The sequence below is a fragment of the Accipiter gentilis genome, chromosome 5 (assembly GCF_929443795.1).
Source record: "Accipiter gentilis chromosome 5, bAccGen1.1, whole genome shotgun sequence".
Classification (NCBI taxonomy): Eukaryota; Metazoa; Chordata; class Aves; order Accipitriformes; family Accipitridae; genus Astur; species Astur gentilis.
In genome coordinates, this window is record NC_064884.1 from 36,320,386 (window position 1) to 36,345,601 (window position 25,216).

The window sequence follows — 25,216 nt, forward strand, 5'->3', positions numbered from 1 at the left end:
TGTGGCTATCAAGTCCAACAGAAATGATTGTAAGAATCTGCAGGTAAGATCAGATGCAATCAGCAGATGAACAGCCCAGCAGCTGTTGAAAATGAACCTGTATAAAGGCAGACCTGTATAAACATTGACACAACTGTCTACACTATATAGTGGTAATCTTTGAACAAGCATCCTGAGAATGACAAGAATCCAGAAAATAGACTCTACCCCTCTTTATTTTTACCACACAGGCCCCAAAATGAGAACAATTCAAGAATTACCAAGTACTTCACATGTAGTTACTCCTGCTAGCCTAAGGTCTTACTTTGCAGGCTTTAAATTAGTCTGCAGTAAGAATCAGAGAGTTTATTGATCATCTTACATACAGCATCATACAATAAACAAAGAACTTCACAGCCTTTTTACACCTTTTTCCTCAATGTGAGATACTGGTCACTGGGAATGATAGAAAAATGGTTTAACTGACCTAACAAATGATATGTTCCCATCACACACTAAAATGTAACTGAAAAAAAAAAAAAGCTGCTGGAAGTTTTTTAAAAGAATTAAACTATACTGAAGTATCACCTAAATAATATTTCACCAATAGGTTGCCTTCTTACTGATTTGATCCCCTTCTGTTTATGAAACGAGGCACAGTTTTTAGTTAAACTATGGCTTGCTGTTTTCCTGTAAGACTCGCACCTTGTTCAGCACACATCATGTGGTGCTTGCTGGCTAACCAGTTGTTCAACACTTTGCAAGGTCTGCACAGCTCAAAGTATGACCCTATACTTTATTTATTTCATGTTATTTTCCAAATTCATTGATATTCTACTCATGGGCTTGTCTAACGTGACCAGATTACCCAAGTGTCTATCTGAATTCTTCACAAACAAGATTTACTTCATAGCAGCCCATTTTGCAGATGGTGTATTTCTATTAACCTCTATTTTACACAAAAGGAAATTGAGGTATGGAAAGATTAATATCAAATATCTCCAATAACTTTGACTGCTCAGAGACCTAGGATATATTTTTCAGAGACTGCTTAAAATACAGGTGATACATTGATTTCACCCGTGTTTGCAAAAGCTCTGCATTTCTGCAAATCAGACTGAGGTTCTCAAGATGGATACCACAAAATAAAGAACATGAAAACAAGTGATTGCTTATGAAAAATCTATTAAAACTGACTGGTTCCTCATCAGACAGGAAATATGCAGTGGCAAAAGAAACAACCCTAGTTCATTAGGGTAGCATTCAACTGTCTCCATACGAAGCTCTTTTTTTATTCCAGTTTCTAGCATTAGTCACTATACTTTTTCCAACTTCTCCAACGAATGAGGCAAGGATCCTACAGATAATGACCTTTTTAGAAAAATAACTCATCCACAGAATGGAGTCCAATGGGAAGCAATACTGTTTGAACTAAGGGCCAGAGTATAAGAAGTGCATGTAAGAACATCAAATTGCAAAAGCAACCACCAATAATTCATGAGGGTTTAACAAGGAAGCTAACAAAAACAAAGAAAAACACCTGCTTGATAAAATAAAAATCTTAAATCAAAATAATGGTCAGCTCCAGAGCTGAAACACATTACACCACCCCGTCACTTCACCTAAAATAGAAACCAATAACCCCAGCAGATTATCCTTTTCCTTATGGAGAAGTGTAGGAAGGGGTTGGGACGTACTTCTTGCCAGTAGATTTTATGGAGATTTCTTGAGACCAGGTAAGGTTCAAAAATCTTCTGTTCCATTCCAGATCTGCATGTGCTTTAACAAGCCATTATAAAAAGCAGGGAATACAGTTTCACCAAAGGAAGTTCTCCAAAAGAAATATCTTAAGTAAAGTGCTGTGCCTGTAACAGAAATATTTCTAACCAAGAACTCCAGCTTTCTCTTTGCTTTATCATAAAAAATGCTTTTTTTTTGGTCAGTGATAACTGTTCTTGTGAAAACTGTGCTTGTTTTTACTCTTTTTTCTTTCTCACAATGCTGAATAGCTGCCACTAATTCATCCTGTAACTGGCATAGCTGGGACCAACTTTTCATCAAGATCAACACTGCATCCACAAAATCTACATGAGCATTTATTGTATGTACAAACATGCTCGTAAATAAGTACATAAGTAGAATTACACAATTTGTATGCAAAGGTGTGGGTTTCCAAGGGCAGCATTTTTCCATTACAACAAGTAAAATGTACCTTCAAACATGCACCCATTTTTACTAATTTGTACCTTAATGAAGAATAGGAATGAATATTTACTTAATAAAACATTTGAACCTGGCAGTACTGCTTTTTAATGAACAGTTCTAGAAAGTGTGGTATGTTTTGCATTTACAATTTCACTGTGGGAACAGGCAAAAAAGACAATATATGTACTTGCATTTCCTAGAAACTCACCACCAGACCACACTTCTCTCCATAACTCCCTCTTGACTATCATATTTCTATGTTTATACCATGTCCACATTTGTGATGCTAGATCATCTTACATAGCATGTAATAAAATATCCTGTCTGAAATATTTCACCTTCTATTTCATATTATATTGAAGGCCCAAGAGTTGTTCTCTCTCTTGAGAATTTAGATTTAAGAATCCTTTATTTAGTCTGTATCATCACATGATAAATTTGGACTGAAAGCTTAGCATAATTTTCAGCACAAATTATCGGGAACAGGGTGGCTGAGAACAACTACATCTACCTGTATTAGAAATCAAACAGGATGCTCTGGCAAACACTAATATTTTAAAATGTGTCAGTCTGCCCTTGGTTTGTACTTGCTGCACTTTCAGTATCCTAGAACACAGTGATATACTACCCTGTCAAAAAAAAAAAAAAAAAAAAAAATCAACCCCAAACAACAAAACCATACTATAGCAAATTAAACATTGCAACATGTATAACTGCTCCATCTGCCCTGCTAAATAAAAGCAAGCCAGGAGGTTAGTCTGAAAATCCTGCTCACTCATTCTGCTTAACATTCAGCTGAACCCATGGCACAGTTTAGGGTACAGACAGCCTAGGGACCATTCCCCCAGAAGCAGGGTTTGCCTTCCTTCCACCCTTCAGCATCAGCCAAAAACACCTCAGCAGCCTCAACACTCACAGACATCCTTTACACCCTCATACCGTAACCTAGCAAACGTGGTACTTACCCTCACATTCACATTGTAAAAGCACTGTGACACGTTGTCATACAGCCGTCAAAGTATTCAAAATGCTCAGAACTGAAAAAAAAAAAATCCACACAAAAAAAACTTAAATTATGCTTTAGACCAACAAAGTCACCACCTGGGGCTGATGAAGCTGGAGGGCTAACCTCCACCCAGTGTGCCACAGGGCCCCAGCATGACGGACCTACCTGCCTCCTACCAAATGGATGGCTACGCCTTCAGCAGACTACTTGCAGTGTGATTTTTAGGTACCGTCAGACCAACTGCAGTTCCCTTGTCAGGCACTTCTGTGGAGAACCGGCCTGAACTACAGAAATGAAAAATGACAGGCGGCATCTTGTCCTGCTGAGGGGATCCGTGGCACCCACCGCTGCCGGGCACGGGCCTTTGCCGGGCTGCGTTTCTGTCGTGGTTTAACCCCAGCCAGCAACTAAGCACCACACAGCTGCTCACTCACTTCTCCCCGCAGCTGGACAGGGGAGAGAAAATGTAACAAAAGACTCATGGGTCCAGATAAGGACAGGGGGGTTCACTCAACCAACTACTGTCACTGGCAAAACAGACTTAACTTGGGGAAAATTAGCTTAATTTATTGCCAATCAAATCAAGAGTAATGAGAAATAAAGCCAAACCTTAAAACATGTTCCCCCCACCCCTCCCTTCTTCCGAGGCACAGGGAATGTGGTTTACAGTCAGTTCCTCACACCTTGCCTCTGCCGCTCCTTCCTCCTCAGGGGGAGGACTCCTCACTCTTCCCCTGCTCCACCATGGGGTCCCTCCCACGGGAGACAGTCCTCCACCAACTTCTCCAACGTGAATCTTTCCCATGGGCTGCATTTCTTCATGAACTGCTCCAGCATGGGTCCTTCCCACAGCCTGCAGTCCTTCAGGCACAGACTGCTCCAGTGTGGGTCCCCCACGGGGTCACAAGTCCTGCCAGAAAACCTGCTCCAGTGTGGGCTCCTCTCTCCACAGATCCGCAGGTCCTGCCAGGAGCCTGCTCCAGCGCGGGCTTCCCACGGGGTCACAGACTCCTTTGGGCATCCATATGCTCCAGTGTGGGGTCCTCCCCGGGCTGCAGGTGGAGATCTGCTCCCCCGTGGACCTCCCTGGGCTGCAGGGGGACAGCCTGCCTCACCAGGGTCTTCCCCACGGGCTGCAGGGGAATCTCTGCTCTGGCGCCTGGAGCATCTCCTCCCCTCCTCCTGCACTGACCTGGGGGTCTGCAGGGCTGTTTCTCTCAAATATTCTCAATCCTTTCTCCCTGCTGCACTTGCTGCTGTACTGCTTTTTTTCCCTTCTTAAATCTGTTCTCCTAGAGGCGCTACCACTATCGCTGATGGGCCCACCCTTGGCCGGCGGCGGCTCCATCTTGGAGCCGGCTGCCATTGGCTCTGTCGGACACAGGGGAAGCTTCCAGCAGCTTCTCACCGAAGCCACCCCTGTAACCCCCCCGCTACCAAAACCTTGCCATGCAGGCCCAGTACATTTCCTTTTGGCTCTGGCCAAGCGCCCGGGAGTCTTCGCTGTGCAGCAGGGCCAGGAGGGCCCCGTTCCCCGGGGGGTACGCCTGCCAGCCCCTGCCCTCCGCGCCCCCACCCGTGACAACACGGGCCGCCGCGACTGCGACACCCGCGCCGGTGACAGGAGGCCCAGGCTCGAGCAGCTTGCGAAGGACACGGAAAAAAAAACCCCATACATGAAAAAAGCTCTTCAAAGTTAAGTTGTGAAACCAACTTCAGCACAAAGTTACGGCGCCCGAAGCGGCGCCCGGCGGCCCGACTCGGCCAGGCCCGCTGCAGCCTGAGCCGCCGAGCGCCGACCCGCCGCCGAGCGCCGGCAGAGCCGCGCCGCTGCCCCGCAGGCGGGAGCCGGCCGCTGGCCGCTCCAGCGCCGCTCCCCGTCCCTCGCCGCGGCCCGGCGGCTCCCGGCTCCCCGCGGCCGCGCCTCTGTCCGGGCACCGCGCTCTCGCCGGCCACGTAACGGGGCTCCGCAAAAAAAAGGTCACTACCAGGAGTGGGGTTCGAACCCACGCGGACATACGTCCATTGGATCTTAAGTCCAACGCCTTAACCACTCGGCCATCCTGGTGCAGATACAGGGACCGCTCCCGGCCGCTCCTACATCCAAGGCCGCGCTCCCGCCCGCCCCCCGCCCGCCCGCGACCCTCGGCCCGCCGCGGGGCGCCCCCTCCCCCGCCGCGCCGCGCCCTCCCGCCTTGATTTCCAGCGCGGGAGGGCGCAGAACGCACGGGCGGCCTCTCCCGGCGGCAGCGGGAGACGAGCGGGCGGGCAGGGCCCGGCGGGGAGCCTTGCCCCGGCGTGCGGCCCCCGCGCCCCTCGCCCTCCCCGGGCCGGGCCGGGCCGCGGCCCGCCCCCGCCGCTCTCCCTCTGGCGGGCGCCAGGGCCGGAGCGGAAGGGAGAGGAGGGCGGGCGGGGGAGGTGCGCGGGGCTGGCGCGGGCCCGCCCCTGAGGGGAGAGGCGGGAGGGGGGGGCGCTGGGCCAGGCCGCCTGGGGGCCGGGGGCGGTGAGGTGCCGGTTTAGGGGCCGGGGGGCGGCGGTGCCGGCGTGGTTCGTCGGGGGAGCTGTGGAGAAGTTGTGCCCGTAAGGCTCAGACCACCGAAAAGTGAAACAACTCCGCTGTTTTCTCCACCCCCGCCGGCGATGCTGCCTGGTGAAATACCGACTGACAGGTGCTCTTGCGAAAACCGGTGTTACCTACCGACGTTTTACTTATTCCTGCCCAGGTGTTTCCCGGAATAGACCTTCCATAGGAGGAGAACCAAACCCAGCAAAGTCCAAAGCTATCAGTTACGCTTAATTAGGAGGAGAATACCGCAGAGGAAAGGTTTCTTGCAGATCGCGACTGCACGCCAGGTATAGGGAAGCGCCTATCGCGATATCCGCGGTTAGTGCCTGAACTGGGACCTCCCCCCTTCTTCCCCGCACCAGAGGGGCAGTGGGAAAGTGCCCCATCGCCGGCCTCCCCCCCCCCCAGACACCGGCTCCCACTCCCGCCGCCTCTGCTGTCCGTTTTCCAGAGGAGAAAATGGACATCCTGCATCCCACCAAACTTTGCCCCCTTTGAGCCTGCCCCCGAGGACCAAGAGACAAATATTCGGTACGGCACAGGCTGGGGACGCTGGACCGAGTCAGCCTCCAGCAAACTGGAGGAGGCAGGCAGAGGCCATCTGCTTCCCCATAAGCAGCAGAGGAGCGCATCCCCTGCTTGGCTGTTGGACACCCTGGTTGTAGGTGGCCATCTGTAAGGGCACCTGGGCCTCCAATTGGCAGGCTGCAGTTGGTGCCTAACCTCTGCGGCCGTTAGTGCCCAGAGACCCCCCAGGACGCTCGGTATGCTCGTGAAGGAAAATGCTTCTCACATACAATAAAAGTCAATTGTTAACGTTTCACAAATGTGAAGAACAGATGTGAAACTCACACTCTCTTTTTCCTTAGTTTTATTCATGCGCTCGAGCCCGTTAATGAAAGAACAGCTCTTTGGCTGGAACTTACCATGCTGTATCATTTGCTTGAAACAGGCATTGTATGGTGGCTAGCATTGCTCTATGTTCAGTAGGGCTGTGCCTTTCAGCAAAGGTATTGAGTAGAAAAAAATCAGGTAGGTTATCTCATTCTCTACTCACATCTAACATTATTTCTGAGAAACATTGCAAAATGTTACTTTTTCCTGTTAAAACTTTGTGCCCTAATAGTGTACGCATTGTAAGGTAAGGTATGATGGCGGAGCTGTCCTACTCTGGCTGTTACTGGCTTTAGCTCAACTATTACAAAGACACTATATAATATGCTAGAAATATGGAAGAAGATAGATCTGGTACTGCCTTCTCACATATTAGAGATACAAATACCATGGCTCCATGTGAAAATCACATTGCTTTGGAAATAGATTAACTGTAATCACCCCATACAGTATCTATTAAATGATACTGTTTCCTGCCTTCATCACATCTGTGATATTTTTCTAGAGGTAGAAACACAACCATGTGTAGCTCTTTCCTTTTCAAATCAATTCCAAATATCTACCGTGGTTCAAAAATCTAGAGAGCCTGTTTTGTTTTCAAGAAATTACAAAACACAACTCAGGCTGTGCGCTCAACTCATCCATAATGTAGGTTGACCTCCTTAGATTGGAAAAGCAGCAGTTTAGCTTAGTTACTCAGTCCAGCCTCAGGCTTTCTCCTCTTAAACAAAGATACCTGGGTCTTAAACTAAGAGCTATACTTTCTAGAAGTTTCTCCCAAGACATGTGCCAGAGACATGCCTGCTCAAGTGCGTCCATAGTCTGAGTCCTTTGCATTGAGGTAGCAAGGGCTCGATTGCCATTTCTCTAAAAAGAAATCCATGCTAAAAACAAACAAACAAAAAAACCCTCAAAGATGAAATGGAGACTCATACATATATGCAGGATGTTCAGGGTTCTATACCAAACATTATATTGTGTAATAGGGGATTTTTTTTTTCCTTTTTATATGTATGCAATGTTTTTTTACATTTTAAGAAGGAGCAAGGTGTGCCTGGTTGCCAGTTTTCCTTTCTGAGATTCATAGGGGTTTTTTTGTGAAGCTTCTGCTGCTTTCAGTAGGAAACAAAACCAAAGTACCAGCAACCCTAAAAGCTAAAGCAGCCCCTCACACGTTTTAACTACTTTGCCCTCAAACACAGCTATAGGGTTTGCCACATCAGGAAAAGGAAAAAAAAACCCCATAGAATATGCTACATACATCTCCACAGGAGTCCTGTTGACTTTCAGAATGAAAAGGCAGCTTTCTTCAGCAAGCATGAAGATGTCCATTCTGTGGCTTCTGTTATTACTAATGCTAACATATTGTCAAGCTACTTTTATCATCTTCTTCCATTCATCCGGTGTGCCATGAGCGTCTTTGCATCCATAGTGTGATCAGGTTTTTTTCAAAAGTCTTTAACTGTGACTAGGCAAGTTCATGAGCTGGCAAAATTTGAGTTCTTACAAGGATAGAAAAGCCCCATGGTATTAAGCAATGAGCACATGCTTGCAAGGAAGTGAATGACTTCTTCAGTTACTGGAAGTAATTTTTTAAGTGCCTCTAATTCACAATGCAACTTTAAAATAGTTTTAAAGGGTCCCAAGCTGATGTTTCAATGATTCTTAGTTTCTTCCCTGCAGCAACAGCCTTAAGTCAAAAGGTCTCCAATTACCTTTTTGTTCATGCTTTCGCTCTCTCCTTCCCCGTGCCTCAAATCAGACTAAAGATTTGAATATAAGCTTTGCATTTCTACTAACGAAATCATCAAGATCTCTCAGAACTGCCAGAGTAAATTTGTGTTTTTTCTTGCAGTAGAGAATTATCTTAGAATGCATGAAACTCATTTTTCATGGTGTTTGTAGGAAAAATTATGGGAAGTCTATCTCAATATGCAACACATTTGATTTATTGTGGCAACAGATATTAGGAGGACTTTTTTTTTAGGCATTGTTTAATCTCCTTTCACCAACTCAGTTTAGTCCAGCAGCTTTTAAACTAAACTTTGACAATGCAAGAAACTATTCAGAGCTGCTGATTCAATGTAAAACACTCTGCACTTTCAGTTTTTCTTACTAAATCTTTTATTCCATTTGTAGACATACATATGTGCAAAAAAGAAACCAACAAAAAAACCATGTACACATTTTTATCAAAAGCACTGATGGGTGCTAAGAATATGCAGATGAAATTAAATGCATATTCTGTTCTTCACTGATTTATGCCCACATGCTGACACTCAGAGGTTTAGGGTATTTCTCTACAAATGCACATTTCCATTGCCTTGAATGGCAGTACCTACAGAGTAAGCGACTTTTCTTGAGTAGCACCAAAGCTACTGGTAATGGTGCCAGCTCAACACCCTCCTTTCTCCCACTTCAAGTTTGAGCATTGGGTTGTTGGAGAGGTCCTCAGGCAAGTGTAATTCTGATTTCATCAGGATATCACTGAATATCAAAGTATCTTCTAGTTTAGAAGATCAGTGTTCCTCACTCTTCTGTGTTATCACGGACATGCTCTTCAGCAAAAGAGACTTCCAGTTTTTGAGAAGAGTTATCCATTTAGCTTCTATTTGTGTAAAAAAAAGCCTGTCCAGCTAAGAAGCATTTCCCACTAGGATATGAACACTTGGAAGTTGAATTTATTTTTCTGTTTTGTTGTATCAATATAAATAGTAAGAAATGTATGGGTGTTTTTTCACATATAAAATTAGTGTGGAAAAGATCAGAAGGGAAATGTTTCATTGCGATTGGTGCAGGAAGATGGCTATGCGCATCTCCCGAGAAAAAAATCCCAAAAGCAAAACACTTGAAATGTTTCAATATATTTATTAAAATAGGTACAAATAGGATCAGAGTTTTTTAAAAAAGTCACTAACTTCTGAAAAAATGTCCTGCATTAATTCAAAGGATAGCAATAGATCACAGTGTATCAGGAAGCCACCTAGAAATATAGTAGTTGGAAAACCTCCAGAAGCAGGAGCTGTAATCATTCCCCAGACCTTATGAATACATGCTTCACTGACAATGCTCAGTGGTTTCCAGGGCTGCAAATTTTCTATTCCCTCCTCATATTCCAAACCTACTGTCGGCAGACTCCCCTTACACAAAAGGAGATATTATTTTTAAGCTTGAAAAGAGCACTGAAATGACATTAAAATGTTGTTTTCTTTCTTCTTCAGGTGTACTGAAGAAATATGTCTATTTTCTTTCCCAGGTGGAGATTTCCTAATAATGGGAGAAAAGTCGTAGTTTTTGTACACCGGTAAAATTGCATGTCAATAAATTTAATCCTTCATGTTATTTAAAATAGATATTAAAAAATCCATATTCAATCAATGCTTATAAAAAAAATAAAAGTCTATTGACAGGATAATCCTTCCACTGAAACTGCTTGTGTTTATGTGCCAGCACAGGAGACCCTAAAATGCTTTCTCAACTCCCCAACTGTTGTCTTCTCATGGGTGCTTCTGCAGAAGGCCACTGCATGCATCTCTTCTGGCTGAAGTATTAATTGGCAGAAAAATATATTAGAAGCATAAAAGCATGGCAGTTTTGAAACTGAGAGTACAGACAGTGGCTGAAGTCAAAAGCCAGTGAGATGCGTTAGTGTCACAGTGCTTCTAGCCACCTTGACAAAGTTGCGGGTACTCAAAAAGGAGAAAAGCAAAACATGCATACTATCATTTAAGGTGCGGTTACTTCTATTAAGATTCATGACAGGTGGAAATCAAGTTGAAATAGAAACTAGTTCCTGTGTCCTGCTCCTGCTAACAGGCTCAGTATTTTGTCAAATGAACGGAGAAAAAATCTGTTTAAGTATTTGCATCAAGCAGGCTCCAATCTAGTTAAAATTGAAACCTCCTGATTCTGTGGTATATTCTGTCACCCCAGGTGGTAAGGCTGCAGTGCCTGCAGACTCACTTTAAGAAGAATAAAGTTATTTCTTGAAATTTCTCATCATCCCTAGGCTGAGTTATCAGCCCATCATTCATTCCTCTTTCTTGCCTATTTGAAACAAGTATCACTGCAGAGACCTTCTCGCACCTTTACTTACAGCAACAGAGTACATTTCAAAAATAGATTAAAAATAGTTTATCAACATTTCTAGGAGCTCTCAAATAGACCAGCCTTCAGCACATTTAGGAAAAAAGGCAACGAACAAAACCAACTGCAAAATAGCTCCCCCCCCGCCCCCCGTTTATAGGGGTTGTCATTACAGAGAAGTCACTGGAAAGAATGCCTGATTTTGAAGACATTTGAGTTGGTCGGTGATAGCTTCAGTGGGATAGTCACCTTCTGCAACAGGATAAGCAGCAGCAGAGGATTGTTCTGAAGGGGTGTTTTCTTCTGTATTCCAAAGCTTTTTTCACTTGCTCTTTAGCTTCTCCTACATAGTCCTCAACATTTTGCATATTTATCTCAATGACATCAAAGGTGTCCGCCTGTTCCTCCACTAGCAGGGCCACCTGCAGAAAGAGCTCGTGAACTTCCTTAATGCGTCCTTCTAACTTCACCAGCTCCTTATGACGTGTCTCTATCTCATTCAAGGCTGAGCGAGCCCCCTTAACATCCGACAAGAGATTCTCAGAGAAGACATCCCACTTGCCTTGCTCAATCATCTCCTCAATCTGGTTGCTCGAAACATCTTTGCCCATGATCTCTAGCTGCCGCTGAATTCGAATCTTGCAATTCTCCCGTTGGTTCATCTCTGTTGCATTGTATTCAAACATAGCTTCCTGAAATGCATGCATGAGGTCAACGTAGTGGTTCTTTGCCACCCTGGCAATGACAGACATAGCCCCGTATTTTGTTATCGCATCTTCGCTGAAATCTCTCATTATCTGGAGTTTCCTGTGGATGCTTTCTCCGCGGGCCTTGATGTCTCTGGCAATACAATTAGTATCTCGTTTGATGCTACTAAGACGGCGCATGGAAGTAAGGAAGCGGCTGTTTTGCTTTCTGAGCCGCTTGACATCCTCTTTTAGGTGGTCATTTTCTGTCCGAATGTTCTGTATGTCTTTATGAAGAATTTCCAAGGCATAATCAGTCTCATAAAGGAGAACATCATGGGGTGAATTTTCATCCTCCTCACCATCAGAAAACTGTTGGTTGTGTAACCTGGCAAATTCACGCAGCTCATTTAGTCGGTCTTTCATCCTGCCTGTAAAACAGAGGAACAGGAGGAAAGAATTTTAAAGTAAATAAAATATTGGTTTAAAAGCATTGAAAGTTCATAACTAATAACTACATCATAGTTATAACTACATCAAAAATAACCCCAAAATACCAGATTTTAAATTTGTTCACGGTATTTTATATAGTGATGGATCTCAGATCCAAAATTCTGGTGCTAGAACACTCTTCTAGAAACTACAAAGCTTAGAAACTAAAAAAGTGCAAGAGAGAAGACACCAAATCCTGAAGAAAATCCAAAGGAATAATAAGACGATCCCCAACCCCCCCAAAATGCCAGTCTTTCACTTGGAGAAAAAAAACAAACTCTTGAGCAAATGATAGAAAGCCTTCAGCTACTGGTATGTGTTGATGCGTTAATAACTGAACACTTCCCACTGCTGCTCACTAGAGAAATCTGTACATCTTGACCCTTCATTACATCAACTGCCCTAAATGTCACAGGTCCTCTGTCATTCTAAGCTTGCTTTTCCTGGGAGAAGAGTAGGAAGCCTCTCAGACACAGAAATGGGATTCACCAATACAGTTGGGAAAGAAAAGTTTTGAGAAATGGTGTGGAAAGTATCAAGACAGAATTAAAAAAAATAAAAAAAAGGGCAAGTTTAGGGTCTGCAGATGCTATCATTGACCATACGTACCAGGCATCAAACAAAACAACACAGCGATAGCAGCATTTTGTAAGTAAAACCATCCATCCAACCCTTCTTTTTTGTGTGATGGAAATATCCTACTGAAGGAATAAAGTAACACCATTGTTACAGATCAGGATCTGTTTTCTATGTGTTTGTCTCAGGCCTACTTAACTACAAATTTAATTAAAAAGCCACAGAATGAGTAATCTGTACAGACCGGTTACGTGGTAACAAAACATAAGCCTTCTTTAAGTATGTTGTTTACTTGAAGCTCTAGACCTAAAGTCTTTGCAGAAAGTGAAATCTGAAAGCTTTAGCAAGAACCCTGCACCAAGTGTTACAGCAAGCAGGAAGCTGAAAATTTTCCATCACAGAAGCTGTACATCCCATGACCTCATTTAAATTAATAAGAGAGAGAACCAAGTTAAGAAGCAGCACCAAGCAGGACATCTCCAGATCTCTGTGTCTGGAGGATTCATTTTTGTTTTTCCAGGAATTAAAGTATCTTCACAACATTTACAAACATGCTATCCACCGGGAACAACACATCCCTTCATAGGATCATCAGTTACTCCCAGGTTAAGAAAAGTCATGCGTACATACCCAGTATAACAGGCCTAGATCTAATGTGAATTAAAACTGCAAGTTTATAATCCGTTTCACGGGATTGTAGGATGTGTTAAAGATGTTAGGGAGGAGATGGGAAAGATTCCATCACAGACATAGCCTCTTGGGCTCATACAGTTCATTGGGGGTATATACTGGTCTTGAGAACTGTCCTGATTAGGATCACATTTACATTGAAGCAAAAAAGTGAATTTCAACTTAAACCAATTCTTTTACAAGCAATTTAAACAAATAAAGTCCATTTAACATCCTGAGAGAAGAGCTTTCATTCAGGAATCCACACATGTAAGATGATTGTTTGAATTTAATACATAAGCCACATAGATTCAACTCAATCATAGAGAAAGCTTTAGGAAATGAAAGGTTTTCCACCTCCTCCCTCAACAACAATAAAATAAAGACTTTCACCTCATGCCACAACATCAACATGAAAAATCCCCATCTAAAAGGAAAAAAAAAAAAAAAAAGTGTGGTACAGCTTAAAGGTCAGGTTCACTTGGCTTTAAAACTGTATAGCCAAGTTTGCCTAGAGGCACTGGGACAGTGAGAACATCTACCCCTCCTGTCTGGAAATAGTGGACCGTTTTCTAGACAGCATGGTGGAAAGGGAACAAAGGCATCTAGCAATCTCAGAATTATTATATCTCTTCTAATCACTGTTTCTGAGATGCTTTTCACCTGAAATGTGGACATGGCTCTGAAAACCAGTCACATTGCTCATCTGACTGCGTTCCTGACTCTTACTGGCTTCCCTAGAGTTGATGATCCTCCCACTTCTAGTCCGATACTTGAGCTGTCCTGTGTTGTGTTCAGCAGTTTATCCTTTTTGTGTTTAGCATCTACATTTGGAAACAGCAAACAATGTTTTTTTATGACTTTAAAATGACAATCCACAGCAGGAAGGTGCCATTCATGTAAACTAAAACATGTGCGTGCAGGACTACATTGCCTTTGTGCTTAAAATTCCTTGAACTTGAGAAAAACTAAACTTCATAAGCTTTCCACAGAGAGCAGACTGACAACTGGCTCAACAAGAATAACGTTTTATTTTTTGTGCTTGACAAAGAAAACACAAACAGAAAACCACACTGAGTAAGAACTCCTGCGTAATAAACTTATCAGTTTGTAGGAATAGGTCTACCCTTCCTTCCCCCTACACTCAAAAGTGTAACTTGCAATTTGTCTTTCTCACCCACAACAATTTTAAGGTGTTACATAAAATAAAAATAGGGAGAAATGGAGAAGTAAATACATGGTAATTCACAACATGAAAATACTAATGCTGTAGTAAGTTCATGTGTATACTAATTCTGCAGCATCTCTGTAAAAATATTGTTGCCTACACACAGGAAGATCATGCAGTTAAACACTGGCCTATGTCTTATCACTTCCACCAAGTCTCTGCCTACAGTCTGTATAGGCCGAATAAAAGTTGTACAACCTAAAATGTAATACTCATCATTCAGTTCATGGACAGATATCTCATTTACTATGTTACTACTGTTAATTTCCTTATGGATATCTCTTGTGAAATCCCTGGAAAGCTCCTTAGACTCGTAACAGTCTTTTTGGGGGAGGGCAGATCTAACAGCCCCATCCACAGACACAGGTTTCAGCTTGGAGTGATTAAGGACAACGCTATCACTCTTGATGAGTAACGATGCCCACTTGAGACACCTGAAGCACAGTTTTTTGTACCTGGTACGTTCAGAAGTCAGCTCCTTCTGACCAGTCACTGCTGCAAGCCTTGGGCACTTTGCTGAGTAAGATCACGAAGTAACAAGCCAGACATCAGTGAATGAACACATGGATTGAGGCCACTTGTGAGAAGCTCGTCTCCAATGATATGTACAGCATCACCCACGATCTCCGTGATCCAGTAGATCCAGTAGAATCCAATTCTAAATGTGAACAGAGGGATCAAATTACAGTTGCACTGACAATCTTCAGCCTGGGGTTTCCCAGTTTCTGAGTGCTTAGCTCTAAAAGCCTACATTATTTTAAACTGCATACCAAACTTACATTCAAGGTGATCAACATGAGGATCTTTTAACTCTGCATTGAGGATCCATACACATCAGGGTAATGGCTCCACAGCTAAAGTGATCACACTTTTGTCCTAACAAACGATGCCATCTCTTCAAGCCTGACTTCAGAGTCCTGCAAAATTAGGGATTTTTGACATCTTTAATTTTCTCCGAGTCCTGTCTTTTTCTCTCTGTTTCTGAAGTACATCACCTAGCCTGCTTCCTACTTCATCTTCACATTTGCAAGATGCTCTTCCTTATCTACATACAGTGCCTGGACAGGATGGAGGACAGGAAGACAATGACTTTCTGCCTGTATTTCAGCATCATATTAGGCCACAAACACCACAAATTGCAGAGGACGCCTATTCAGCTTTATGCAAGAGCATGCACAATTACTCTGCAGGTTAGCATTTGTAATATTTGGCCAAAGATATCTGTGAGGTTCAAGAAAATGATTAGGTTTCAGCTTTCTTGAGCACCTTTTGCTCAAGGAACCCAGTAAATTTATTCGGGGCATTTGCAAACTGCTGCTTTGAGAAACTCACAATTTGGCAAAATTTTAGGAGGTTTACATAAGGAAAACAGCAGGCTCGAATGCAACGCCACCACAGAGGTCTTTCCCCATTTCAAATTCCCATTTCAAACAAAGGGGAACCAGATCTTCCCAAGAGAGGACAATAACTTCCAAGCATTCCTTTGGTAGTGTCAGGGGCAGAACTGACACTAAAGAGCTGAAACAAATGAACAAACAAGCATGGGAGAGCAGGAGGGAACAGCCATTTGAAAAATGTCAGCTTAATGAATCAGTATTTAGAAAAATTGATCTCCTTTATCAGGTGCTGTTGTTACTCAGGGAAGTTTGCATCTACTTACATGTTGGTAGCATTGTTTGTAATTAAAACAACAATATATTAATACATAGTACATTACTAGTTGTTAGGGATAGCCTCAGCACACATTCTTTAAAATGAGCAGCAATCCCTCCCTGAGCAGAGGGCCTGGTGCAGCAGTATAAGTTGGGCTCCCTGGCTAGCAAGCAGCTCTGCAGAACAGGACCTGGGTGTGGTGGGGGACATCAAGTTGAACATGAGTCAGCAATGCGCCCTTGTGGCAAAAGGGGCCGTCAGAATCCTGGGCTGATGTAGCAAAGGTGGTCGAGGGAAGTGACACCCTCCCCCCCCCCATCTGACACTTGAGAGTCCACATCTGGACTGCTGTGTCGGTGCCAGGGCTCCCCAGCGCAAGAGACATGGACACACTGGGGAGGCCACCAAGATGGACGGTCAGAGGTGCTGGAGCACCTGATACATGAGGAGAGGCTGAGAGAGCTGGGAATGTTCAGCCTGGAAAGCAGGAAGCTCAAGGGAGATCTTGTTGCTGTCACCAACTGTGTCATGCACGGGTAGACCCTTCATGAAGATGTGCAGCAACAGCAAAAGGGGCAAGAGACCCAAGTGGAAATGAGGGAAAAGCCAGCCAGATAGTAGAGCAGGAAAAAAAGGAAAAAAATACATCTTTCAGAAACACTGGAAAAGATGTCAAGGGAAGTTTTGGAATCTGCATAGAAGATATTCAAAACTCTACTGGACGTGGCCCTCAGCAACCTGGACCACCTGTGTGTCTTTGGAGGGGGGCTGGATTAGACGACCTCTAAAGGTCCAGTCTAAATTGTTCCAGTACTCAGCCTTAGGTCAAAAGTTCACTAATTTGAACATGAGTGCTAAATATATTCAAGTATTTGCATGTGTTTATTTAAGATAGTTCTAACATATGAGAATATCAAGACACCAACTACTCTGGAGTAACAGCCCCAAGAGTATAAATACCTTAATTCTAAGAGTGTGCATTTTAATAGATTAGCTGTCAGTTTTATTTTCTTTTAAAATACTGTGTATATTCAAACTGGAACATGTACTTCCATGTTTGTATTTTTGGGCTAGATAAATCTGTCCTTGTAAAAATGAAGTTCCTTCTGCAGTCCGTCATGGTGTGTAACACCAAAACACACACTCACACACACAGGAAGTACAGGCCAGGTAATGACTGTAGAGGTTACAGCTTTGAAGCCAGATACCCACCAAGTACAGTCAGCTGAGGACACGTTCAGTGCTCATCTCTTCATGTTAGCATGCTACTTCTTGGTATTAATCACCACAATGACTAGCTTTCCCATGATGCCTGAGAAAGACGCAAGCTGTCCTGGTGCAGTAAAGACTGCAGCCCCACACCGCTCTGCATGACATGGGATTTCAGACAGGAAAGGAAATTCACTCTGAAAATCAGAAACTGTGCATACACATAAACCCCCTGTCTGTTAGTCCCATATACAAACAAATAGGAGTCCTACACGGCATATTTCCATTGCTGTGCTAATGTTCTGCAGCCTGTCACCTACACAGAAATAACTTAAGGATGAAAAGTTATTTCTATAGAAACAAATGAGCTGCACACCTCTATTTATTTCAGCTTTAGCATTTGTATATCCACATCACTGAGTTTGGGGACAAACGGTGAAATAAAGCAGCAGTTTCAGCACAGCATCCATATTTCGTCACCAGGAGCTGGGAAGGAAGCCAGTGTACATTTTTAATTTTTACAGCCTTCATCAAAGGCAGCTGCTAGTTAATACTAGCTTGTGGATTACCCAAAGTCTAGTCAGTAATCTTTTCAGCATTGAGTAGGGCCTTACAAGATGAAGCTTTGACTTCAGTTGAAGTGGCCTGTTTGAGGAACAACAGATATTTCAAAACAAGCCAGTTAAAATTCGTTTCTATCAGCAGTTCTTCTCTCGCTCAGAAGGTAGAAGTCGTTTTGTGCTCCACTATGAACCCGTGTGGCTCATCCTGTCTCTGAATGACATGTGCTCTTGGTTGCATGACACAGAATAGATGTGACTCAAGAAAACAAGTGGTGAACAATTAGGAAATAACCTACTCCCAGGCAGAATTGCTTCATAGCCAAGCATGCGTCAGCACATTCCAGTATCTTCCCATACTGCTTGTAGAGGATGCAGTATTGATGGAAATCCACTCGGACTGGTTGAGTCGAACACGCTCCATTACAAGGCAAATAGTGTGCTGCTGTTGCACAAAAATGCAAGTCATGTATAGGTAAAAGAAGGGTTAAATGCAGCCGAAGCCTTTCATTTAAAGAGTTGGAGTCTCAGATTTAATCACAGTTTTCTAGTATCTTTCTGTTTTGGAAACAACTGTCTTAGACCAGATTTAATAATTTTACCTGGCATCTGTTGTCCAATAATAGATTTGACAATATAAATTCATTTGGAAAACAGACTGTTGTTTACAATAGGTTTTCCTCTTTCCAAAAGTTCTTCTACTTGACTCATAGCAGAGTGCTAGTCATCTTTTCAGACCAAATTCCCCATCTCACCAATCATGTCCATCACTGGTGGAACAGCAGGCTTGAATTTCCCAAATCACTCTTCTTTTTCCTTCCTTCTCATCTATAAGAGCTCAAGGAAACACCAAAAATCATAATCTAATGATAGGACAGCTTGCCTTCTGGACCAGTTTTAAGATCATATCTGTATATTAACTCCAATATTAACAACTATGACAGAGATCAGCATTTCAAAATCTTTCTGTGGCCTCACTGAAAGAAATTTATCTTCTCTGGAGTTTCTGGGATTGGGCAATGTTTAAAAATAGAAAAAACATATTCAGGATTGAAAATACACCAGTTAACACAGAACACCCGTTATAAAGCTACAGAAATCCAGCAAGAAGCCACAAATATATCTGAAGACTCTTAGACACCACCCACTTCATATTGTAGTCAAAGCTTGTGTACAGCAGAACACCTCTTTTAATACTTTCAATACCCTAGTGAGAAGTGCATGCAGTTGCAAATGTCTCAGGGCAGTTTTTCTTCCAAAAGCTTGCATGAAGTGTCAACTTCTCTGTTTGTATTGGAACAAGTTATTTATTACAAGTCGATATATTCAGAGAAGCAGGGATGGCTCCATTCTTTGCGGGCTATTTCTGCAGCTGTCAGAATCTCCAAGTCTCCAGTGGTTCCTTTCCTACCATAAAGGCTAGGAAAGGCCTAGGGGGAAAAAATTAACATTCAAATAGTTTGTTGCCTCTAACTTAAAGTAATGAGGCAATAATTGCTTGAATACTGATCGCTTTGGAGGGTCCTCTTTGACTTATCCCAGTGTCTTTACCAGTATTCAGTCTCTTCAAGGTAAAGTAACTCTCAATTTTTGTCCAACAGCATATTACAAATTCAAGGATCTAGGGTGCAACTCATACTTCCCAGATGTATTCAATAAAGTTAACCATCTTGGTGTTTTCCATAGACTAGTTATCAGGTTTTCCAGACATCAGTATCAAAACTAGGAGAAACTGCTGGCATGCATTAAGTGCACACATAATATGCATTGCATTTTTCACATATTTATGATGAGACAGACAAAAAAATCTGAAGTTTTAACTTGTTACTACACAGTAGCACATGCTAAGTAAACATTATTCTTTCATTGGAGAGGACAGCTTGTTGCACATAGGTTGACTGCTACTACTTACTGGGTTGTCTAAATTTTCACTGGAGAGCTGTGGATCACCACTGACAAATTTTCAATCCTGGCTAGACAATAAAATGGATTCTTAGTATCTCTTGACATTTTTCTCACAAGTCACACTAATGAGCAATTGTAACTAGATTTGTGCTTGTTTGGCTGGGGGGATGTGCCTGTACCAGGGCTGTAGACAAAAAAAAGTTTCTCCATCTTCACTACGTGGCCCATTGAAGTGTTAAGTCTTCACGTGCATTGTTTGAACCCCCTCCCCAATTTGGGAACTCTCTCCAGCAGTCCTCATGCTTCTGTATACAAATGGAAGTTAAGGACAGGAAAGGCTAATGCAAACCCCAAATTTAGCCCCTTCCTTTTCCTAAGGATGCTAGGAACAGAATATATAGTTAGCAACTGCAGATACTGAAAACCTGCTGAATCCTTGACACCTGCCAGCTAACTCCGATTAGCTTTAACGTGTACAGCTTGCTAAAAACAGAGTGCCATTATAAAGAGTAAATGAACATGCACAGGATTGTATTTTACCCAAGGGGAAGAAAAACAATCCCACCATCATTCTCCATTCAGTGCTTTTCAGTACACGCAGCGCACTGCAGGCTGACTACTGCAGCGTGCCCATCCTTCCTGCCATAGGTAACACCAAGGTCTTCAGGTAAAACTGGCCTAGACGAGGACAAGGGGAGCGTGAACTGTACCTCCACCAGCTTGGCAAATAGTTAAGACAGAACCATATCACGAACATAAACAGTGAGACAGCCATCCATGCATTTCTTGGCAATTACTACAGCTCGGCATCGTTATGAGTCACTGCGCAAGGAAATCAGACAATGCACTCGCAGGCAGCGCTGTCGCTACATTGCCATGAGTATATACATTATCTAATTAATTACCTCGGCTTCCCTGAAACACATTGGCTCAGTGAAATAGCTACGTACATACCCCATTTATATAACTACTATTGCTACCTCACAGTGGTATTTATAAGTGATTAAGACATTATGTTGGCATCCGAGTAGAAATATGAGGTTGCACGTGATCATCAGTCAGAAGCAACATGTTCTGCAGACATTTTTAAATTAGCACAACAGCATTACTTTTTAAAATACACATATATTTAAAGCTTGTAATACAGTGTTAGAATCTGAGATCAAGTACTCTTTAAAAAAATCCCTTTAAGGTTAAATACGGGGCGTTTGTTCATGTTGGCCAGTACACGTGAGGCTCAGTTCTGGATCCTACACAACTGTAACTGGACCGAAATAGTTGCAGTCAGGAAATAACCCCCCAGCCACACATGTATACCCAGAGCCTCAGCCCCAGGACATGCCAGGTGCTAGCAGGCTTTATGGCAGTCACTCTACACTACTTAGCAGCCCATGGGTGTTCACAGACCCATTCGAAGTACCAGTGAAGTTGAGACAAGATATAGATGTAATTAGGGACACACTGGTCAGTGGTACTTAGAGAATCTGTTCCTGACTGGGCATATCCAAAGCTCAAGCAAGCTTTATTCTTGCTTTCAAAAATAAGTGATTTATCATTAACACAAATAGGGCACAGAGGAAGGGCATAGCAGGAAAAGCTGGAGCGTTTAGTACTTTCTTGGCTTTTGTGAATGTTTGTCAAGAATTATCTTGGCAATTAACGGGTTAACTGTGATAAGCCTTCTGAAGTCAAGATATGTGACATCATCCCCTCTGTGATAAACTACAGAAATGTGGTCTAGCTGAGAAGAGCCAAACACTTTGTGTGATAGGCTAGATTAAATGCCAAGACGCTTAACACAATCGGCAAAAGCTATCAACACAGATGTAGAAACTGAACTGCATTGCTCCCCTACAGCAGGGCCCCCCCTGTCCCGCTCCCCAAGAGGCGGTTCCCAGGAGCCAGCCCTAGGCAGGAGCATCGCTGCCGCTCCCTGGGAATGATGTTCCTCACCAGAGATGGCTCATGTGGGGACAGCCAACATGAGGGCAGCCCAAAATGCAAGTGTAAGCAGAAGTGGCTTCTCTGCAAAACTGCGTAAAAGTGGGAACCCTGCATTTGGTGCTGAGATGAGTTTGTTGGCTGAAATTAACATTGCCTTAGTAATTTCTGCACTGTGCTTTGTCATCCCTGCACTACAAGAATGACCAAAGAATCAAAGAAAATTGATGGACCAGATAAAAGATAATGGAAAATGTATCTGATCCAGCACCTTCATACTTGACACAGCAGTTGTCTTCTCTCATCAGAACTGGTTTTGAATATGCCAACATTATGATGGGTTTCTGTCATACTCGGAGGTTATCCATATTTTCCATTAGCAGCTTGGAGAGTGGAACCAAACATGAGCCTGTAGAGTCTCCAGGTAACACGGAACTGGAAGGGAGTGCAAGTGAGTGTTTGGTGGCAGAGGGGAGGAGAAATGATGAGAATTTAAGATGACCTTGGCAAGTAAGAGAAGTACTGGCAAAAATAAAAGGAAGTTCAACAGAGACGAGCCTGCTATGGTACATTTAGAAGAAATTATTCACACAGATAGGAAGTAGGGAACACCTAGTTTGGTAGCAAGAGAACATTGGTGGGGTTATAGCAGATTGCAAGCTAAAAACCAAGTTCACAATATAATGCCATTGTCAAAAAAGCCATGTCTTTTATGAGAGATGACATGGGAAGGACTGGTTTTACTCTGCTTGGCATAGGTAGGGCCTCAGTTGCAATAGTACATCCTGTACTCGCACTAGGAAAGTCAGAGTGTACTGAGAATTGTCTCCAAACGGTTTAGAAAATACAGCCCTGGAGGAAGAATAGTTGAAGGAATTATGTTCATTTCATGCAGAAGACCAGGGAGAGAGACACAGCACTCCAATGTATAAAAGGAGTTTATAAAAAGAGCAACAATCAGTTTGTTCCCTGTGTTGACATTGGAAACACACAAAGTAATCCATTTGTTTCATGCATGAGATCTATGTTGAACTAGCTGTGACTAGCTGAAAATCAGGCCATTTTTCTGTGGGAGCAGTGTGGGACCCTCTTCCTCAGAGGATAGAGAGAGGCTACAGAAACCCCTCTCAGGTCCAGTTTAGGTACACTGCTACAATGCACGGAATGGATTAGGTGATGTCTTACAGTCTCCCCATGGCCCTGCATTTCCATGATTTGTTCAGTGCCCTTGCTCCCGGTCTCACTGTATGTCCAGCATAGTGTACGTGCAAGCACAGGCGAGCACAGTCCCGCTGCCCGTGCTGGGGAGCAATTTGGGTGACTCTTTTCACCCAGCAGTTTCTCTTCTCTCTATTATTTCCGCACCAGCAGCGACTACCATTTCTTCTTTTGCAGCAGATATTGGTTACTGTCATAATATAATGGAAGGTGTCAGACCTGGAGCCTAACCCCACAGCACCCAAAATCTCCAAGACTGTGATATAATATGCAGCTGTGTTCCATAGCATCATGTTTATCTGCAGTGCCCAGAAGATACCGTTATCACATTATACCCATTTTAATGTCTCAAGGGATCTTAGGTACTGTGCTCAGTTTGTTCATGAAGATCTCTTATGACAACAGAGGTTAACTTGCAGTTTTAAGTCTCAGCCAAAACACCCGATACATTTGCCATATGACTTAACATGCAATTTCAGTTTCAGAGCAGTGGTCATACAAGGCAGTCAGTGAAAAAAAATAAGGTGAGAAAAAGGTCGTCAGAGGCGTTGGGCATCTAAACCATGCTTTCTTAAGGATGACCTTTCATCTGTTGGTCTGTTAGGGCTTTGGTCCGTTTTGAATAAAAAAAAAAAGTTACGCTCATCTTGTAGTCTCACCACTTCCATAGAAAACTATTTGAATAGCGAGTAACACCATCGGTAAGAAAGGAGCATCCTTCAAATTGTATTCTCCTCTTAAAAAGTCATATATTGCCATTTTGATCCCTGACAGCTAAAAAAACGGTTCCTAAAATACCATCTAAAGAACAGGAACAAGAAGTGTGAATGTCTGTTTTAGGCCAGTGTTATTCTTCTAGTCATTTCCTTTCCCAGTATCACACAGTTACATGCAGTTATCTCAGACATACACGAGTACTAATTCTTCTTGGCAGAAAGGAAACGAGTATCAATTAATAGGAAGCAATCAAAGAACACCAACTTTTGCACCCACTCGCAGGCTTGGCCATGATGATGCCCAAGAAAGGAGTAAAAGCTGTTATATTTTGTATATAAACCCAGTTTTCTACAAAATCTGCTCTGGAGCAGTTCATAACCGCATACGAGCGTATTCATAACCGCACATGAGCACTATGAATGAAATGTTAACGCTGGTTAAGCCAGACAAACAAGGCAGCTAGAAACGCAGACACCCGCTGGCACTGGACGAGGAGTCTCGTATCCGAAAGCGCCTCTGGTTGTCCCTCGCCCCGCGAGAAGCCCGGCCACCCCTTTTGCCCCTTCTGCGGGACCAGACCTACCCGAAGGCAGCCGAGGCACCTCCGGACCCAAAACCCCGGTCCCCATCCCCTGCCGTCCATGCTTCAGACTCTCCCGCCACCCTCCCCGCCTCAGACGGGGCAGTTTCGGTTACCCTGACCCCAAACCGCGGTGCAAAGCGCTCCGCACCCCCCGCGGCCCCTCCCGCCTTGCCGCCGGGGCACCGGCCGCGCACCGGGACTCCCCCCGGCAGCAGGGGAAAGGCAGGGACGGGCTGACCGCCCCCGCCGGAGCCCAGCACCCGGCCCGGTGTCCCGAAGCAGCTCCGGGCCGGGTCGGAGCGCGGGGACCCGGGCGGCCTCCCGTCCCGGGAGCCGACGGCGACATGCCCGCGGTGAAGGAGCCCAGCCCGGCCGCTTCCCCGAGGAAAGCGCCATCTCGTCCTCCCCCACCCCGGCAGGTACTCACCCCCGGGCAGGACAGGGCAGGACAGGACAGGACAGGGCAGGGCAGGACAGGGCAGGACAGGACAAGACAGGACAGGGCAGGACAGCCCGGCCGGTCCCGGCCCGCCTCACCCGCGCCGCTCCCGGCGCCGCCGCTGCCGCCTCAGCGGCCGCGCCGTCGAGGCAAACGCTGGTCCCCGCCTGGCGTCCCGCCCCGCCGCTCGGCTCACCCGCCTATTGGCTGCGAGAGAGGAGGGGTGGTGATTTGCATAGCGGCGCCCCGCCCCTGGCGGGCTGTCAGTCACGGCCGTCGAGGGGCGGCGGATGGATGGAGGGGGCGGCTGTGGGGCCGCGCGCCCTGCCCCTTCCTCTTCCTCTTCCTCCTCCTCCTCATCTTCCTCCTCCTCCTGCGTCCCTCCGGGGCGGCCCTCGGCTCCCACCACTCCCCAGCGGGGGGGAAAGTCCGCCCCGCGGGTGCTGGGAAGCGTGGGTGAGCTGAGGTTGCCCGTGTCTTTGCCGCCGTCCCCACGGCCGCCCCTGCCCTTTCCAGCCCTCGCCTCCCCCCCGGGCGGCGGGGGCTTTCCGACTGCCTGCGAGGTGGGGGGGGGGGGGGATTGGGGGGGCGGTTTGGGGGGGCG

General features: G+C 44.6%; 1 protein-coding gene and 1 non-coding gene across 9 annotated transcripts; both read right to left on the reverse strand.

Annotated features, from left to right (window-relative positions):
- Positions 1–330: 330 nt before the first annotated feature.
- On the reverse strand, positions 331–24,723 carry STX11 (syntaxin 11). 8 transcript variants are annotated; one of them, XM_049801665.1, is made up of 7 exons: positions 17,626–24,580; positions 17,253–17,406; positions 15,167–15,304; positions 14,843–15,045; positions 7,912–11,853; positions 3,356–3,636; positions 331–3,221 (listed from the first exon to the last, which is right to left on the reverse strand). In XM_049801665.1, exon 5 carries the CDS (start codon positions 11,846–11,848, stop codon positions 10,982–10,984), a length of 867 nt encoding a protein of 288 aa, XP_049657622.1. In that variant the 5' UTR covers positions 11,849–11,853; positions 14,843–15,045; positions 15,167–15,304; positions 17,253–17,406; positions 17,626–24,580; the 3' UTR covers positions 331–3,221; positions 3,356–3,636; positions 7,912–10,981. The 8 variants fall into 8 exon arrangements, with proteins under 8 accessions (XP_049657622.1, XP_049657627.1, XP_049657626.1 ...); XM_049801670.1 differs by lacking the exons at positions 17,253–17,406; positions 17,626–24,580 and adding an exon at positions 24,601–24,723; XM_049801669.1 differs by lacking the exon at positions 17,253–17,406.
- On the reverse strand, positions 5,176–5,258 carry TRNAL-UAA (transfer RNA leucine (anticodon UAA)). The gene has a single exon. It is a non-coding gene; the product is annotated as a tRNA-Leu (tRNA).
- Positions 24,724–25,216: the final 493 nt, after the last annotated feature.